Source organism: Fundulus heteroclitus, chromosome 5 (genome assembly GCF_011125445.2).
Source record: "Fundulus heteroclitus isolate FHET01 chromosome 5, MU-UCD_Fhet_4.1, whole genome shotgun sequence".
NCBI lineage: Eukaryota > Metazoa > Chordata > Actinopteri > Cyprinodontiformes > Fundulidae > Fundulus > Fundulus heteroclitus.
Genome location: NC_046365.1, coordinates 16,240,329 through 16,260,132, shown reverse-complemented (window position 1 = coordinate 16,260,132; position 19,804 = coordinate 16,240,329). Strand labels below are relative to the sequence as shown.

The 19,804-nt window shown below is 40.6% G+C and overlaps 1 protein-coding gene across 2 annotated transcripts in view; it reads right to left on the bottom strand.

The window, feature by feature from the left end:
• Nucleotides 1-17,823, bottom strand: part of gucy1b1 (guanylate cyclase 1 soluble subunit beta 1) — a 34,234-nt gene extending 16,411 nt beyond the window's left edge. The window contains exons 1-7 of one of the 2 annotated variants that reach the window (XM_012849820.3): nt 17,686-17,823; nt 17,322-17,395; nt 10,973-11,073; nt 10,733-10,851; nt 5,832-6,029; nt 2,719-2,949; nt 2,472-2,588 (exon numbers count right to left, since the gene is read on the bottom strand). In XM_012849820.3, the coding sequence (XP_012705274.2) occupies nt 2,472-2,588; nt 2,719-2,949; nt 5,832-6,029; nt 10,733-10,851; nt 10,973-11,073; nt 17,322-17,395; nt 17,686-17,688 (843 nt within the window). In that variant the 5' untranslated portion in view covers nt 17,689-17,823. Of the gene's footprint in view, nt 1-2,471; nt 2,589-2,718; nt 2,950-5,831; nt 6,030-8,578; nt 8,709-10,732; nt 10,852-10,972; nt 11,074-17,321; nt 17,396-17,685 lie in introns of those variants that run through there. The other variant, XM_021309150.2, reaches the window with a different exon arrangement.
• Between the last annotated feature and the right edge of the window lie 1,981 nt (nt 17,824-19,804).

Here is a 19,804-nt window from a genome sequence, read left to right as displayed (position 1 = left end):
GTTTGAAACACATAGCAGCAAGTTAAAAGTACATTACATGCGCGAGTGGTTGTTAGCGCTAACGGTTAGCATGTGCTAACCCGGCTGAGCACAGCTTACCTTTGAACGAGTTACAGAGATAAAGAGATCGTCGGCTCGCTTGGATCGCGGCTGTAAGACCGAACATAACTTTCCACAGTATCCCGATGTCAATGAGAGTGTGTTCTAAACGTTTGAAACACATAGCAGCAAGTTAAAAGTACATTACATGCGCGAGTGGTTGTTAGCACTGGCGGTTAGCAGCTACTAAACTAGCATGTGCCCGCCCGTCTGAGCGCAGCTTACCTTTGAACGAGTTGCTGTGTTCCCACTGTTTGCTGGCTTTATGATCTGCAGCTCCTACCGGCGCCAATACGGTAAATACAACTTAATTTTGCACTGGTCATTGTTCTGCTTAAATAATTAAAGCCGCGAGCGGCGTCGATCGGCCTTGCAGCCAAGCGCCTTCGCGCACCGCCCGCCGCCGGCGGGCGGTGCAACACATTTGCGTCGGATTGTTTACATTTTTACCATCTTATTAAAACTCACCCGTCCACGTATGATGGCGATTTCCTTGATGTACATAACCAGATGTGAACTGGTTGTGAGCCTCTAGATCCTTGTAAGCTCTCATTTCCTCAAGAGTGTGCAGAGGGTTTTCACCGAACACCAGGTAATGCACTATGTCGCCGTGCTCTACATTTGGCCAATCATCTGGATTACGGCTAAACAAGGCACCGTGGAGGGCATACGGGTCCATATGGTCGATCACGGAACATTTCCTCAGATATACGTCTTTATCTGGTCGCTCTAGCGTGCTGGCGTACTTATCCATTCGCGATACGATAATACGTGTAAGACAACTAGAGATAAGGAAGTGTGCCACCCAATATGGCGGACCGGAAGTTGGCCAGTGACGTCAGTGAAAACACCCTATTACAATGGGCTGGGTTGCAATGAATCTAGATGACAGGATTCTACCCTTCAAAGGAGGCACGATAGGCCCAGTTTAACATGTAGGACTGTGATCAAAATGTATCAGAAACAACAAAGCCATGTTTTGATTATTAGTCCCCCTGGTCTATTTTTATGATTTATGTCTGTAAAAAAAAAAAACCTCCATATTCAGTGTCTTGCAAAACTCTTTAACTTTTGCCATTTTTTTCATGTTAAAACCACAAACATTATTTTATGTCATTGAAATATTGCCTGATAGATCAACATGGAGCAGCGAAAAAATGTATATAGTGCCCATTCACAACACATGTCATCTCAAGGCAATTTACAAAGTCAAATTCAGTCAAATCATCCAGACAGATTAGTCAAAAAGTTTCCTATCTAAGGAAACCCAGCAGATTGCATCAAGTCTTGACAAGCAGCATTCACTCCTCATGAAAGAGCGTAGAGCCACAGGGAGAGTCATCTGCATTGTCAATGGCTTTGCAGCAATCCCTCATACTGAGCATGCATGAAGTGACAGTGGAAAGAAAATCTACCCTTTAACAGGGAGAAAAACCTCCAGCAGAACCAGACTCAGTGTGAACGGTCATCTGCCTCGACCAACTGGGGGTTAGAGAAGACAGAGCAGAGACACAAAAAAGCTCCGAAGCAAACACTGATCCAGGAATCCTTTCTATGTTTTATGGTAATAGCGGATGATCTGCCTCCCCTGGATGATGTCACAGCTAACCCAGACCAGGTGTACCTGCTATGAAGAGAAAAATGAGAGTTTTTGGTTTTTGGTTTTTCTTCTACCTGTTGAGAGATAGAAATATGTATATGTTTTCTTTGAGACTGGATGGAAAGCAATAGTAAACATCCATTTTTAAAAGATTGACAGATATTCCTAATTAGATATATTGTTGGTGTGGGCTTCGACTGGGCCACTCAAACACAGAAACATGCTTTAAGTTAAACCGTTCAAGTGTAGTTCTGGATGAAAGTCACCTTCTGCCTCAGCCTCACGTTGCTTCTCATCCAGAATTGTCCTTTTGTTTTACTTCCAACCATCTTCCCATCATCATTCACCAGCTTCCCTGTTCCCACTTAAAAACAGCATATCCACAGCATGATGCTGCCACCACCGTGCTTCACTATAGAGACTGTGGGTCCAGGGTGACGTGCCAGTTTAGTTTTCCTCAACATGTAGCATTTTGTACCCAAATGGATGCACTGGATTTTATTTAGCTGTCTCATGGTAAAAGGGGGCCAAATGCAAACTCTTTTGAGATTTTTATTTTGACATTTTGCAAAAAAGTTATATGATTATAAATATACATTTATGTGAATCTCTGTTCTGTTCACCTGTTTGGTTTTAATGTGCTATGACAAAATGTAAAAAACAAAAAAAACAAAAAAAACTGAATACTTTTTGCAGAGCACTGTAGAAGTTCAATATGGACATGTTTTAGCATTGTAAGCAGGACATAAACAAAGTCCTATCTGTTATCTACCTTGCTCCGCAGAACAAAGACGGTGTTGATGTGGGAAAGGATGCCATGAAAGCTGAAGTCGATGTGAGGACGGACCAAAGAAAAAACAGACGGGAGGATGCAGGCACCAGGCTGGAGCTGGGAAGCAAAGCAGACAAACACAACAGTTACCGTGCAAATATATCAAGAATACAACAACTCAGTGCAGCAACATCAGTTTCCACATTTTAGAACGTGGTTTGCCGTGTGACTGGATGTGAATGCACACCTGAGGCAGGACCCGGTAGATGGCGTTCCCGCACTGTGTCAGCATCAGGTCTTTATCAAACATGAGGTGAAATGGGAAGGCCTTGCAGAACGTGTACGGGCTGATGCGGGTCTCCTGTGTGCCGTTCTCCTCAAAGCCGTCCAGATCTTCGTAGAACGCCTCCTCCTCCGAGTCCTTCTCCTCAATCAGAAACTTGATGTGGTCACACTCCTCGCTCTTCGGTTGGATCACCTGCACCAAGGGCATCGGTCATTTGTTGATTGACATACAACACCGCTTCAACTCTTGTGCCGTCCCCAAATGTACCACCCTCTCGAAACCTTTATGGAAAAAAAGGTATGTGCGCCACAAAACTGCCAATAATTCATTATACATCAGTATTTTCTCCCGCTTTTATTAGAAATGTATTAAGCAACTTCACAGCTCAGAAACCAAGAAGCCATCAATCATGTTAGGATTTTAATTCATTAAATGCCAGTTTAATTACTCGAAAGTTTTCAGTATTTACTACTAAAAAACCTAAATCACAAACAGTTAATTGTTTGCCACAAAATAAATAGATTTGGTGGTAATTAGTCTTGAACAGCTCCAAGATTAACAATAAAACTGATTAAATTGTATTAGTGTTGTATGTAGAACCAGATACTCCTTCTTGATGCCTTTCTGGTAAGATTGAACCATTGAAAGAACATTATATTAATGCTAACATTGGTAGTTTTAAGAAAGTTTAAAGTTGCGGAAAAGCATAAAAAACACTGATGCATGATGATTTAATGGTGGTTTAATTGGTGTGTGGGTTGGTTGGGTTTCCCAGTTTTGTCTGGCAGTCTCTCCTGCCACCAGATCCAACTCCGCTCTGCCCCTCTCTTCACCTCGGTGTCCAAGTTATAACTGCGCAGGTCCTTTGACCCAAGGTGGCCTGGTACCAACTAAACTTATGGACCACATCGCGCTCAAACATGTTATGGACATTCTGTGTCCTCGGGTCCAGATCAGGGTGGCCATTCCTCCTGATCACACTCCTCCAGGTAACGCCATCAGTGCCCACATGGGCACTAAAGTCCCCCGGACCACAGCTGACCACAGCCCGGAGACCCCAGGCAGGCTGGGTAATCCGAACTACTACTTGGTGCATAAGCACAGACAACAATCAGATCCTTCCCTCTTGCAACTTTAAGTCACATAAAGGCGACCCTCTCACTCGCCGGGAAGAACTCCAAAGTCAAGGCGCTCAGTCGGGAGATTCTAAGCATCACCGCTCCCACCTGACGCCTCTCACCCTGAGCATCTGCAGCAGGAGAGAGTGCATCCCCTCTCCAGGAGCTGGGTTCCAGAGCCCAAACTGTGTGTAGAAGTGAGTCCAGCTACTTCTAGCTGGTACCGGCCAATCTGCCATGGGAGACCCTACCAGGAGCTAAAGCTCTGGAAAGCTCAGCCCTCAGGGTCACAGGGATACACAAACCCTCCACGTTGTAAAGGTGGCGATTCAACGATTCAAAATGTTCAGAATTCATTGTGAGAGTATTAAATACATGTGCAGGTAAGCCTGAAACTATACATACCCCTGACAGATTAAGGTTTAAAATGTGTTTTACCAACATGTTGTTTCTGACTGATCATATGAGCTATAAGGTTTGGGAATGACCCAGCTAGATAGTTAAAGATTACTGGCCCTTTAAGAACGGAGGCTGGGAGGCCTTCCAACCTTAAAGAGCTGAAGCTTATCACCAAAGATAAATAGTCAAAATAAGAAAACTTGCAAAACGTTGGTCAGCCATTACAAAAAAGCATTCTCTACTGTAATGACAATAAAGATTTTTTTCTATTGCTTATTGGTAGAAATATTTTCTTTTATAAAATCTACATAAAAATAAAAAGCATAGGACTTATGTTATGGTTTGAGAGATGCCGGTGTCATTTTCCCATCAAAAATAACCTTCTTGGTTGAATGATTTTAATAAATCCTCCTCATTTTAGGGGTGAAAATAATTTTGGTTTATCTGTAAACGTTAAAGACAGAAAGATTTTTTTTTTTTTTTTTTGTGCAACGGGGTCAAATGAGGTAAAAGTCCACCGGTAAATCAGCCTAAAATGACGTATCCCAGCCTACCCTAACCTTCAAGGCTTATTTTCACAAAGACTGAATGAGTAAGTCATTAATTTCGCGTCTTCCGCATTAAATCCGTAGGGTGATAAATGGCATTTCTGTGGGTTTATGAGCATAAGGTGCACTGACGTCGAGCTGCTGTCTCTGCACCCTGTTTCCACAGCAACGGAGGCTAATATTTTCTGAAAATCGGGTGTCACATTTGGAGCGTCTGCCATTTTCTGTTCTTTCACAGCACACACAATTGTTGAAAAATATTATCTTGTCCACCCAACACGATTACGTCGGGGAGAAAATGTCACCGTTGTAATAAAGAGAAAAATCCATGCAAGCCTAGCTGGGAGTCTGCTGGGAATGGGGGGCGGGATGGTGGGGGGGGAGAGAGAGAGAAAAGAAACAAGAAGCTGCTGGGATTGGATAGATGGGATTTGTCGGCTGAACATTAAAATGCGATTAAAAATACCAATACCACCTCGTTGAGACATTAGACGTGACAGGTGCTTTTTCCTTTAAGTCAATTTCCCATTAGCCAGTCTGCATCTATTTTACCTCCAGAAAAAGTCAGACAGAGTTGAACTAGACGTGAAGAGCAAAAATAAAAACCCCTGAAAAGGCAGCCAGCCTCTTGCTTGAGACTCTATAACTTACATCTAAAAATATCCTCTGACTCACTGGCATTAGCCAAAAACTGAGCTGCATTCATCACAGCGTTTCCATTTGGGTATTTAAAGGTGTGTGTGGGGGGGGGGGGGGGGTCTACTGTTTAATCTCCTACATCAGAACCTCCTCAATTATATTCTGAGACATGAATTGTCACATTTTTATACAAAGCACCACAGATACTTCAAAGCTGTATTGAACATTGCACCATAAATCAGGAAGGAGCTGAGGAAGCTTTAAGTCAGCTTCATTTATCACCGTCATCAGCGGCAGAGGCAGCGGCAGCGGCAGAGTGGACCATTAGCGCGGTGGCTTTTCACCGGTGCAGCGGAATAACGAGGCTGACCTTCATCTCTATCTCTGTGCCGTGGATTTGTTGAGCGACTGTTTTAATGATGCCAATCACAATATCCTGCAAGCCCTCTCTCTCCGAGTAGTAGTGAAGGATCAGGTTGTTGCCCTTCTCCGCGTCGGTGCAGCGGAACGACGGGGCCCTCATCCCGGGGTAAATGGTGCCCAGGTGGTCGTGCAGGGCGTCCAGGTTCTGCAAATTCAGACACGAAAGGCTTCACATTTCAACAAATACAACAAACTGCATGAAGTGATGGAGTACAGTTTTTTTTCCCCCTTTTTACAACGTAAACAGGAAGATTTCAAATCATGCAAAAAAAAAAAAACGAACTAGTACTCCACAGTTCATGATGTCAGGCACTCTAACAAGGTCCACGTTATCCCACATTATCACAGTTTCTCCACCGTGCTTCACATCGGGTATGAGGTACCATAAGTCCACATCTTCATCCCTTGTTTCGCGCCAAACCCATGTTACACATAAAACACGCGTACGTAACACGCTGCCTGGAGCGTCTGTTGCAGAAAAACTCTTTTTTTTTGTCTCATTTGAGCAGTAGAGTGCACGGTTCAATTCACGCACCATATGGGCCTTAAACTGCATTTGCTATTATCAGGGTTCCCACACCTTGGTGAACATCAAATTCAAGGACCTTTCAAGGACTTTCCAGGACCAATTTCCTCAAATTTCCTCAAAAAGTGGACTTAACTTATAGCCTACATTGATATTGATCATATTCATAGCCTACATTTATATCCACAGTACATGGCTATGCCATACTACATTACATATAAGATGTACATTAGCCTACCGTTTCATGGAATTTTATGGAAAAAAAGTGCAGCATTGAGATGTTCAGAATTATATCAATTTGTTTCATCAACTTGCGCCGGGAATCCTGGCACATGCGCGCTTCATTTGCAGTCTGGACGCTGAGGGTAAACATGCTGTGGCTCTGACTGCAGCGCTGAGAGGGACTCCTGCGGTAGCGGGAGAACGGGGTTGGGACGGGGGAGGCGCCCCACGGCAGTACCTGTCGCTGGAGGACAAGAGTATGAACGATACGTGCTTTCACGTAAGAGTCTCCAACAGTCACTAGATTTGTCGCTAGTCGCTTTTTTGAAAAAGAGTCGCTGGAGGGGTCTGAAAAGTCGCTAAATATAGCGACAAAGTCGCTGAGTTGGCAACACTGCGTGAATGTAACCTATTGGACGCACGTAGGCCTAAACCGTAGCCTACCAACTAACGAAGAAGAGCGAACGTACTTTTGCAAATTAAAAGTCTGCGGAATCAACATAATTTTAAAAGATCGTGTGGTAGTAAAATAATGACAAATGAGTCGTCATCCGTGTGAACTTTCAACCCCACAAAAAAATTCAAGGACTTTCAAGGACAAGGTGTTTTTTTGGCAGTTTTCAAGAACTTTCAAGGGCCTTGAATTAATTTTTTTAGATTCACAAACTTTCAAGGATTTCAAGGACCCGTGGGAACCCTGTATTATAATAAAAGTAACGATAAAGAGTATTTCAAATGACATTACACTCATCGTCGTCAAGTACACCGCTAAACAATAAACCGTGTTTGCATCAAATTACATTTTGAAACATGTTGATCTAAATCACAGGTGTTAAGCTCCGATCCTCGAGGGGTCTGGTGTCCTGCAACTTTTACATGGGTCGCTGGTCCAACACCCCTCAACCGAATGGCTGACTTAGCTCCTCAGTCTGCAGGTGAGTTCTCCAGAGTCCTGCTAATGACCTGATTATTTAACTCATCTTGGTTTCTGAGGTATGCTAAAGCAGAGACACATACGCCCCCCCCCCCCCTTGCTGATTTCTGATTTTCTTGCATGTTTTTCACACTGAAGTGTTTCAGAACACCAAACAAATTTTTATATTATTCAAAGACAACACAAGTAAACACCAAATGCAGTTTTTTTAGTTGTTATTGTTAAGGGAGAAAAAATCCAAACCTACTTGGCACTGTGTGAAAAAGTAAAGTGAATAACTGATTGTGCCGCCCTTAGCAGCAACAACTGCAGTTCAGCAATAGCGATTTTCTTGCAATTGTTTCTAGAATTACGAAGATCAACACACATCTGAAACATTCTGTTGTTTTTTTTCCCCATTCAGAAGAGTGGCTTAATTGGCTCAATAACCCAGAGAAAAAGAAACTTGTGGATTCCTTCCTAAGTTTCTTAAAAACTCAGCTTTAGTTTAAAAAAACATATAAATTTAAATCAATTCAGTTACATTGATTACAGGGATTGTTAGGAATACAGCTGGTGATTTTAAAAACTTTTCTTAATGTAGAATTTCACTGAAAGAATCGTAAAAAAAAATGACTTTTTTAAATAAATATTAAATGTGAGATTAGTCTACTTTAAAAATAATTAGTTTTTGATAAATTTAAAACAGATTAATCAGAATTACCAATAAATACGGCCAGACCTGTAGGAAGGTAATGAGGTGACTGTAAAGCATTTTGTAATAAATTTTGAGCATTATCCATTAATATTAAAGGTCAGTCTAATGATAACTTCTGATTCTTCCCACACATTAAGTGCTTTCAATTCCACATTTCAATTAGCAGAAAATCCTGTTCAAAAGATTAGGACATAGCTGTCATAATTGGAGGTTTTTTTTTTTTAACTTTTTACTTCTTTGAACTTTTACAACAAACAAAAAGGTCCTGACTGAGATCTAAAAATAGACAAGCATGTTCCCAGTAGCAGTATTTACCTTTGGTCCTCTGAGCGATGCAGCCTGCAGACTAACTGCACAGGGGCCAGGCCCCAGAGGCAGTGGTAGCCACATAAAACATGCGACAACACGCTGCTAAGGGCGGACGACACTACACTGCTTCCACCAGGCCGTGTGACAGGAAATCGTAACCAACAGGAGGTCTTGAAAAACGTAAACTCGGTTTATTATTTATGACTGAACCGCAGGGCGGGACAAAGAATGAGCAGCTCTTTAGCAGATATGGAAAACCCTTTTCACCAACAATGATAGCACTCCATTGGCTTTTTATTTTTTTTATGTTCTAGTTTTCGTTTAGCATTTATTTTAACAATATGTAATATATTCTTGAGCAAAAACATTCATCTACTCTGAAATGTTTCTCAGGCTTCAGGTGAAGCAAAGACCTTACTGGTTACGGATTTAGGGATTTTTCCCCCCCCCTCACTGCTGTGCAGCTGCAACATTTCTGCCTCACTGTAACTGCTGCGCAGTTCTTGGCACACAGCATGGAGCAGCTCCCCCGTGAATACCATGTTTGCACATGTGTAGTTGTTTTGTGGTTACACAATACAGAAAGTAAGCAAGAAAAAAAAACACAGATACCAAATCATATACAAATTTAACACAAATCTTTTAAAAGCCTTAAAATAAATGCACATTTTATTGCTGTCCTTATACTAGAAAATGTGTTGCAGTTCTCTAACATTGAACAGATTTTATCTCCCTTACCATCGGGGTCCGAGATTAACACCAAATGCGAGTAAATCCTCCGTTTGGCGAGTACATTTCAGAAAGCTAGCTGCCACATGGCGAGTCAATGTTTGTACCAAATAAGTCGTGTTTTTTTTAAGTCATCACTTGGGTGGATGCTGCTTTATGTTCTTCTGCTTTCAGCTCGTATCGACAACAAACGCTCAATTACACAAACACTCGCACATGTGAAGCAACAACGACAGCAACTACGTCATGTCCCTTTGCTAACGACTAGAGTTTAGCTCAGGCTAATCACTTAGCGGGAGTATGCAAAGATATTTAGCATGGGTCGGTCAGAGTTAATATTCTGGCCGGTAAAAATATGCCTGGCGGGTTGATTTTTACATCCAACGGCCAACTCACACGGTGAACCAGGAAGTTAATTTCGGACACTGCTTACCATCCTTCTCACTGTGTGTGGCATCAACATGAACTAGAGCCCCTTGTCTTTTAAGATTTAACTGCTCCTCCGATTGGAAATACAAGCAAGTTTGGTAGAGGAGCTATTCTTCTTGTGAGCACTTCCTGACTTATTAAGTTCTACACACATCCGCCAGTCTAGAGTGGCATACTCCCTTGGCTTTCCCATTTTGAAGAGTCACTAAATAAAAATAGGCCTCTGTGTCCATGCCATATCGTATCATTCCTACGTAGACAAGAAGTGATGGATTAGAGATTAGAAAACACTGCCTCAGTTACATTTATTTTTTATGGATGTCACCAACAGGGATTTGTGGAAAAAAAACTATTATTCCCTAATATGTGATTTTTTTCCCCCACCCTGCTGAATGACAGCAAAGAAGGTCAAGGCTGGATCTTTGGTCATTTTTCTGAGATAAGGCTCCTGGAATAAAAGATTAATTATCCATACATCTTCATCAAGAATGCCAATACATGTGAAAGGCACTGCATTAACACCTATGATTTCCCCCAATCCAGCAGTGCTGCTATTTATAGTCAAACATCCAGATTTTGCACAACTACTGCAGAGTTTTTAGTATTTGTTTGGTTATTTCTGCTTTCAACACTTTTTAATTTTTCTACAACTGTGCAGAACAACATTGCACTTTATGACAATGTTATGACGATGGCATGACTCCAATGGTGGTTAAATCCTCAGCTCAGGCCTTTCTTGGTGGCGTTTACAGGCTCTTTGTGCTGTTGTCTTATTTTCTCCATGTGTTGCATTCACCAAAAAAAAAAAAGAAAAGGGTTCATAAAAGCCAACATGATCCAAAATCGGTGACTGGTGTGTTTTTTTTTTTCCATGTCAGATCATTTCATGAATAAGCGCATCATCCCTGGCTACAAGGATACAGGTTTTACAGCCTTTTTGTACAAGACATCAACATATAGAGTTTTGCGTGGTCTCTCCACTGCAAAGAGCAAAGAGCCTACCTGCAGGAACTCCCGAACGTTTGAGCCCAGCACACGCAGTATGGTGTCATAGCCCGACTCCTGGCAGAACTCAAAGAACATCTTCCCAAACATCTGCAAGATCTCTCCTGCGTCGACCTCTGAAAAACAAAACCTCACCATGAGCTAACCTACAGCCTGCAAGTTCTCGGTCATTCATTCCCCTCTTCTATTCCCTCTTCATTCGCTTCCCTTCGATTAAAAACTTGCGCAGTCACTTACTCAGAACTTTGCTTGCGGCCGCGACAAGATCGTACGTTTTAGCATCTTCGTATATGATCCTGACGAGGAACTGACCCTCGATGTCGAGCTGAGCCTCCCTCCTGCAAACAGAGAGACACCGTTAGGAGGGAAAATGACTCAAGCAGCAGCTTAGGCTTTATTTTCCTTACAATCGACAGCCCAAACAGAAGAAATGTTGCTCTTGTGGGGTGAAAGCCAGTGCGTTAAGGTCTTAACTGGTATTACAGGTAATTAAAATGTTTTCTTCACATTGTTTTGAAGCGCTTGGCCAGAATTATGTTTAGATTTACCGCCAATAGTTGAACAAATAGCCAAACGTATCGCATTGTTAACTATCCATCTGACAATCCGGATTTAAAAAAAAATGTTCAGAAAGCAAATGAAAAGCAAAATGATGGTGTTTAAGCAAAACAAAGAAAAACGAGATGATTTACAGGCCTGACGAGCGGCCGCAGCCTTATCAGAACGTGCTGCAGCTGCAAAAACATACCAGGCCTTGAAATGTTTTGCAAAGAAAACAAGAATTCAGTCGTGCTTTGCTCAGCTCGTGATAACACTGAAAGAAAAGGAAAAAAAAAAATCTCAGAGCTGAGGCGAGCTCTATCGGTGGACGTTACACACGTCGGTGCGCATTCGGTTTTTTTTGGGGGTTTTTTTGTAGAGGTCGGCTGCTTTGGAAACATTTACACAAGGCAGCTGCTGCTCTAGTTTCCTTCACTTTCTATTTTAGGCAGGGTCAAACTGAGGCCAGTCAGATAAAAAAATAAAGAACTAAATAACTAAAACTAAACCACGTCTGAGCCACATGTTTCAACACGTTAGCGTTATCGTGCCGGGTTGGAACGAACGCACAGAAACCCTGGTCCCAGCGCTACCTCCTGTGCAACGCAGAGGGTCAGACGCACCTTCAGCAAACACCAAGGGGGGCTAAAACCGGCCGTCTGGGGGGCTTTTACCGGGACTGTGTTTCAGCCACATATCTTAAACTGCTAAAAATATTTTGGTGTAAAGTCAAAGCAGAAAAGGTGCATCCTGGCTTGCTGACCCATTAATCAGCAGCTTATAAATTTGCCAATAAAACAATTGCTATAAAAAAAAACAATCCAAAAATGGCAAGAATTAAATCAGGATGGCCCATTTCGGTGAAAACTTGGAGGATTTTTCTTGGTCTTTGCCCGTTACTTAGCTGCTTTAATTTATTCAGCTAGATTTTTTGAAGGCGTTGGTTCAATTTTACTTTTATTTCCATCGGATATAAAGTGATTTTATGTCTTTAAAAAATGTCAGGATATTTATCAGATTCACTTCTATTGTCAACGTCCTATAGATCCCTCAGGTCTCCTGATAAACCCAAAAGTAGGTGAAAGGACCCGGCGGTGACACATCGTTTTCTTTTTACAGTTCTCGTCTGGGGACCAGAGGGCAGCGGAGGCTCATGACGTTCCGAACAACGAGAACCTAAATGTAGCCGCTTTGCTGTGGCTCTCAGATGACCTTTAGTAATCAGGACTGAATACCCCTCATTCAGTCATTAGGTAAATTATATGTGATTTATTGCACTTTGACTTTGAAAATGATTCTCAATCATTTCAACTACTATAGACCTACTTATAGGGTTTTATTGTTGTGATGAAGGATGTTTTTTTTTTACCAGTTGTTTTTATATATATATATATATATATATATATATATATATATATATATATATATATATATATATATATATATATATATATATATATATATATATATATATGTCAATATTAGTTTCATTTAAGTTTCCCCCAACAATCTTATTTATTTGTGTGACCTTGAGCCGAAGAAACTTCTCAGAATTATCATTTTGCATATACTTATTTTTTTTATTGTTTTATTATTGCGATTAATTAATTTTAGGTTCTTTATTTTATTTAATAAGGGACAGAACATATTATTCAAAATGAGTACATTACGTTGTCATGGAAATATGCTAGATTTAGCCACAGAAGTTAATCTTCATCTGCAGTCCCATTGCCTTTAGTACCACATTTTTACACCACTTCTAGCAGATTTTAGTTTTTATCCACATCTTTATGAAAAGTAATTTTAATACATTTGTCAGAATTTAAACTCTATGGTTTTAATGATGGCTTTGAATGTCTTTACAACTTTACTTGTTGTGTCAAGTAAATAAATACCATGTACCTAAACATTTAAAGTCTTTTTGTGCGCCTCGGTGAGCTTTTGGTTACCGTACATAAAGCTGTAAAGAATATTATGAAAGGTTTGGAAAAGCAAATAAAAAAAAACACACACAAACACACTCATTAAAACTCAAGAATTCAAACAGAGCAACAAAACAACAAAATGAGGATCATTCTGAATATAAGAACCAGACCAATTCATTATGTCTGCAGTTAAAACTGTTCATATTTACAGAGCTTGTGGAGGTTCTAACAACACTAATTCTACGTTCAGACCGAACGGGATTTAATCGTCTAAAAGGCGTCATCTTGGACGCCCGTGCAGAGCGTTTTTGACGCTCTGAGCCACGTGTGGATGGACTTGTCTGGCGCGTGTTGGGAGGAGGTAACCTGTTCTTCTCCTCAAATGCCGGGAAATATTTACCGTGGTAAAAGTTTTGCTAACTGATAATTGATAATCCTCCTCCAGGCAAGGTCCTTTCTATTATGGTCTCTGTATTGACGGCTTGACTGATCACAGATAATAGGATGGGTGCAGTTTAGCCTCCACTGTCGAATTCCCGGCTTTTCCTGGTCCATCTGTCCCGTCGGAAAATCCGCCACCACGTCACATAGCAGGGTCTCTCTGATTTGTTGACGTTCCACGTCCAGCAGTTCAGATTTTCCAACTCTAATGTCTGCTGCTTCGGACACTCAGATGATTGCAATTTCAAAACGTGCCACAGCCTCCCGATGCTCCTAGATGCGCGTCCACCTTAGACTCTGCATGTAAACCAGTCGCTCCTGACATTTATTCCTGGTTCCATGGACAAAATAAAACACTGGGGTGACCAAGCTTTTCTGTGGCCACACCTTGACCCTGGAATCAATGTCCAGCAGACCTTTGATCGATAACCGAACTTGCCTTTTTCAGATCAACCCTCAAAATTTCTTTATCCAGGCAGACTTTAAATACTGTGGTGGCAGTTTTTGTTGTTATACCTTATATTATATATTTGAAAGTACAAAATACTGCAGCACGTCTTTTCTCCGGCAAACCCCAGTAAGAGCACATCTGCCCCAGTTCAGCTTCAGTACACTGGCTTCAAGCATGTTTTCAGGTTTATTTTAAGGCTCTTATTTGTTTTAAAGCTCTCCGTGGCCTTGCCCCATCTTACCTCTAACCACGGCATATCAGACAGGCTACATCACTGTCTGTAGAGAAATCTCTTCCTAAAAGTCAACTCTTTGCCTTACCTTGACACCACATGACATGATGCTTTTAGTTTGGGCTTATTTGAAGTTAGCTTTACTGCATGACTTAATATGTGTTTTTAGCACATTTTTGATTTTAGCACTTTATGTTCTCGTGTATGTGAAAGGGCAGTAGTCATACTAGATGTGTTTTTAATGTATTCGGTGATTGAAAGTGTTTTAAAAATAAGGCCAGATTGGATTGAATAATATATTAATTTTGTTAGCACTTTGGTCACTAATTTTGTGAAGGTGGAAAGACCTAGTAACTATATATATATATATATATATATATATATATATATATATATATATATATATATATATATATATATATATATATATATATATATATATATTTACAGTTACATTTTAACTTATTCCCACCCCTTTTCAAATATGTAATATAGAAGATTATGTATTTTCTTTTATTCTGGTGTTTGTTTTGCTTAGCACTGTGTCTTACATGTATTCATTATTGTTGTGGAATTATTTTTATGCGTTTACTTGCGTTCTTGACACATTTGAAATAAATTAAACTGAAACAATGAATGGCTGTGACCGGTCAAAAAAAGAAGTCAAGGTCAACTCAATCAACTATAAATTTCTGTACATTTGTGGGTGTTTTCTACTATTAAAAAAGTAAAATAAACACACCCAAAATCCACTATTTGTGTATATCCTGTTAGCTACAGGGTTTTGCCATCTATCCTTTAGTCCATCATATCTGTCCTTGATTTATCTGAATTCTTTAAATCCACTCAATAGTCCGTTAGTTAATGGTTTATATCACCTACAGAATAAAAGTTACCTGATCTGTTGCGTGAACAGATCCTGATCCTTACCCAAACAAAAATCGCTGTCCATGTTAAATGCGTCAAAAGCATTGATACAAGTGGAAACGTAATTTTTTAAAAGAATTTGACACTCCAATAGCAATTGGTTAAAATATAATATTTTGCATAGAATATTGAAAACCCAAACCAACTGAGTAAGGTCAACTCAAACCAGTGGAAGAAGCTTGCTGCCTTCTAACTACATATCCTTTAAAACAGCGTGAAAATCACAGTCACTGTCTGATTTAAAGGTCCTTCTCTGTGACCAGAGCTGGGAAAACTTCTCTTCACTGAGTAATTTAATTCCATTTTAATGAAGTCACCGTGACCTAATTGTTTCTTGTTTCCTAAAATTCTGCCATTTGCGTTCTGCCAACAGTTTGACTTCATTCAAATTACTGCAACATATTAGGTTGAGCCAACTTAAAGCATATGGACCAGTTTGGTTCATTTAAGACCACTTTGTGCTTTAGGGAGTTATATTATACAAACAGCAAAGTCTTTATGTTAAAAAGTGTTTAAAAAAGCAGTGTTTAAAATTACTTTCCATTTTTTTGGATCGTAAAACCACTGAAATATATCAACTAGTCATCAGCCATGGTAGATTTATGGTCTGCTGCCGTCATATTGAGCTTGGTACCCATTCTCCAATAGTGGGGATGATGATATATTATCCCCAGCCTCTTTGCCATAGCATCTTTGTTGTACCTTCTCACTCTCTAGCTGTGATAGTCAATCGTTCTCAATTCAGCTTACTTAAATAGCTTCAATTCATAAATGTCCTCTCGATGCACATTAGACCTTAGGTAGATTGTTTCAAAGTTAGCTTGGATGTGGCATTTCAAAGCTTTCATAGGCCCCAGATCCTCTGCCAAAAGCCTCTTTTATTACAGATTTTTGGTATGGTAACATTGCAACAGTACAATGTAGGCTACCTGTACCCTGTCTTGGCACGATGTAACCAAGCATTTGACTCGACAAAGTAACTTTCAGGCCACCAGAGCATCACATATACATGATGGCTCAGTTATTATTTGTCACACTCTATGCTGGATTTAACCCCCAAAATCTGGTTCAAAGGACAGCACTGTGATGGAAATACCTTAAACAGACATCATTACCTATTAGAAAGAAGATGGATATATTCTAGGGACTAAGGAGATTAATTCCAATCATTTCTCAAGTGCGAGCAGTCAGAACTGACAAAGAATGGACAAAACCCAAAAGTCAGGTTGCCTCCGATTTAAAACTGTTTGCTGTTCCAATCATTTCTAATTTTAGGCCTGTGGAAAGGGAGGATAGTACAAAAAAAATTGCAAAAAATAAAGTTAATCTAAAGCTGTTGTTTTAAATACCAAATTATAAATCAGTGTCAGTGTTTTCTAAAACCTAACTTGAATTAAATTTCACCCCAGGATGAGTGTTGCTCCCCCAGGCATTAAGAGGAAACATTATCGACAACTTCATCTTAAAATTAGCAGAATTTACAGATAAATCCTCAACGTTAAAGAGACCAGCCAATGCAGCCAGCGTGTTGTCAGACTGTGGGTGGAGGCAGGAGTACCAGGAGAGAACCCAGGCTCGCATGAGGAGAACCTACAAACCCCATGCAGACAGCAACAAAACTAAAACTGCCTCCAACCTTCTAGTAGTTTGGTCATCTGAAAACAAATTCAGAATATATCAAAGCTCAATGAAAATGACTGATGAAAATTATTTTTTTGTAGCACAGATTATTGAATTAAAGGACTATATTTTAAATGCAAAAAAAATGGTGTAACTTCCTTCATTTATTTAGATGTGGTATTAGGTTTTACAGCATGAAGGAGCTGCTCATTAATCACTAATTAACATTTAGCTAACATCTCTGAAAGTTTCTTTGAAATATATTTATCCCCCTACCCCTTCCTTTTAAGTATAGAAATTATATATTATCAGTTGGATTTTAACATTTTGAACCAATAGATCATTTTGAATGCATTTTAATTTTTTTTTTTTCATTTATTTTTGGCCTACAGAAGTCGGAAAAGCGTAAGTAACACAGCTTAAAGTCGAACAGAACCATGCAGAACTCACTTGATGTCCTCCCACACTTCTGGGCCGTAATTCCGTAAAACCAGCAGCTCCAGGGCGTGATTCACGAACCCGTACTGGGATAGATAAGAGATCAGCGTCAATATTATGTGATGCAATTAGTTTTCAACAACTACAAGCCAATATAAAGCTTATGTATGCATCACAGCTGCTGCTGAAATACACGCACATATTCATATATGGTGTCCACCTGTTTCTAGGAGCGCTATATAATGTTATTCGGTTGAGTGAGCGTAGCTGTGACCGCTCTCCCAACAGGAAACGTCAAACGCTAAGGCTGCACTACGAGGCGACTACTTCCTTTTCTCGGCATTCAGGGTGAAAGCACAGGTCAGTGTGTACGTACCATGATGAGTGCCGCTTTCCCCCCTCTTTATTTTTCGATTAAACCCGTTGAATTAGGCGAAACCTTCATGGTTCGGTCCAGATGCTGAGAGCCGCTGCGTCCATCCCAACTATTTTTCACCAGAGCCTTACGGACGGCAGATCTGTCCAATAGCACATCGGGAATGACGTTACGTAAGATGTGATCGACCAATCAGAAACGAGGTGAAGGTAGCTTCGCGCAAGTGATGCTGGTCAACCTGTGATTCTCGCAGATGTGTTTGGTTCTTCCTTTTTTCCTGCTGACAGCTTCGGTGCGTGTTTAGACATTCTGTCTTGTGCCACATTAGTGAACTTGTAGAAATTAAATTATGAGGTAAAAGGAATGTTGATAAGATCAGTAGCTTGCAAAAGTAAGCGCCTACATTTTTTTTTTTTTTTTTTTTTTGCATTTCATCACGTTACAACGTCATTATGTTTTATTGGGTTTTGTGGAAAACAGTAGCCCGAAGCAATGCTTAGTCGTGAAGTGAAATAAATAAATAAACCCAAACATAACAAAGCAAAAAAAAAAAAAGAAAAGAAAAAAAAGAAAAAGAAAAAGAAAAGAAAAAGAAAAGAAACATAGGCTATGTTATATGCTGATTTATCAACCCCTTAATAAGTCCTAAATAAATGGCTTTCAAAAAAAGAGTCCATCTGGATGTTGTTTGATTTCAGAATGAATCCAATTTTCAATTCCAAGTTTCTTAGTGAACGGACAGCTTCATGGAGACTAGAAACACAGCCAGGTCAGGGAGGAAGTTGTGAGGAACTTTAAAGCAGGCGTGATAATGGATCCATCTGAAAACGTCTAATTCTAGCTCCTAGCTCCTGTTCTTTGACCTTTCGTGAGATCAACAGTAATAACTAAGGCGCCTCGGACTGCTGTACCGATATCAGACAACCTTCAACTTCAACAAGTCGTTACGCGACGGAAATGCACATGGATGTTTCTAGTCAAATCCAAGCCTACAGCCTTCTGCAAATGAAATCCAAAGTGCACGCTCTCTTCTCTCAGAACATTTTTGTTAATTTCCATGAGGTGGTCTGTGCTTATACGTCATGTCTCGGAAAGGATTGCGGAATTCCTTGTAGCTCCTTAGAGCCAGTATGGGACATCGCAAGGTTCCCATGCTAAATTAGCTATGAGAGAAAGCATACAGGCTTCTTTTCCTAACTCTTCCTTACTGACTGCACTTCTCAAACAGCAGTTGTCATGGCGAGTGCTGACGCACTTCCACTTTGGCTAAAAGAGTCCTTACCCAAAAGACATTTTTTGGATGCAGCCAGTATCTCAAGTTGCCAATGTCTCAAAGACCACTGTTCAAGCCAACATCTGACCACGGAAAGGGTATTACACAAATGACAGGCAAGGTGAATGCTAAGGACCCAAGAGACCCATCATAACTCTTAAATAGCTCCAGAGATCAACATCTCAGGAATGGAAATCTGTTTTCAGTACATTGAGTTGAGAAAAGCAAGAATGAAGAATTGCTGAAAGAAAGCCATACCAAGTTCTGTTTGCAGTTAACCAAAAGCCATGCAGGAGATACAGCAAATACACAAAAGAAGGCGCTGCTAGTCAGTAGGACCAACGTTTAAGGTTTCGTGAAACATTGTGGCAGCATCATGCTGAAGGGAAGTTTTTCCACATCAACCTTTGGGCAGCTAGTCATGGTCAATGGAAAGTTGGATGGAGGTAGATGCAGGGCAAGGCTGGAATAAAACCTGTTAGTGACTACAAAATACTTGAGACTTTTAAAAAGAAACAACGACCCAAAACACTGGGCCAAAGTTGCAGTGGGATGGTTAGAGCAGAGGTCTCAAACTCAAATCCTCCATTGAAGGTCTGTGTCCTGCAGCTCCTAGATGTGTCCTTTGCCTTACACACCTGAACAAAATGGCTAAACTATCTCATAAGCATGCAGTCAAGCTCTGCAGAACTCTGCTACTGAGTTCATATTGGGGTCAGGCATGCTGAAACAGAGACATATCTAAAAGTTGCAAGAGGCGACAGCGGCGCAGGAGTTAGGGAGTTCTTCCTTGGGTTGCTGGTTCGATCCCTGGGCAGCTGTAGCCCCAGGGCATACGAACATAGC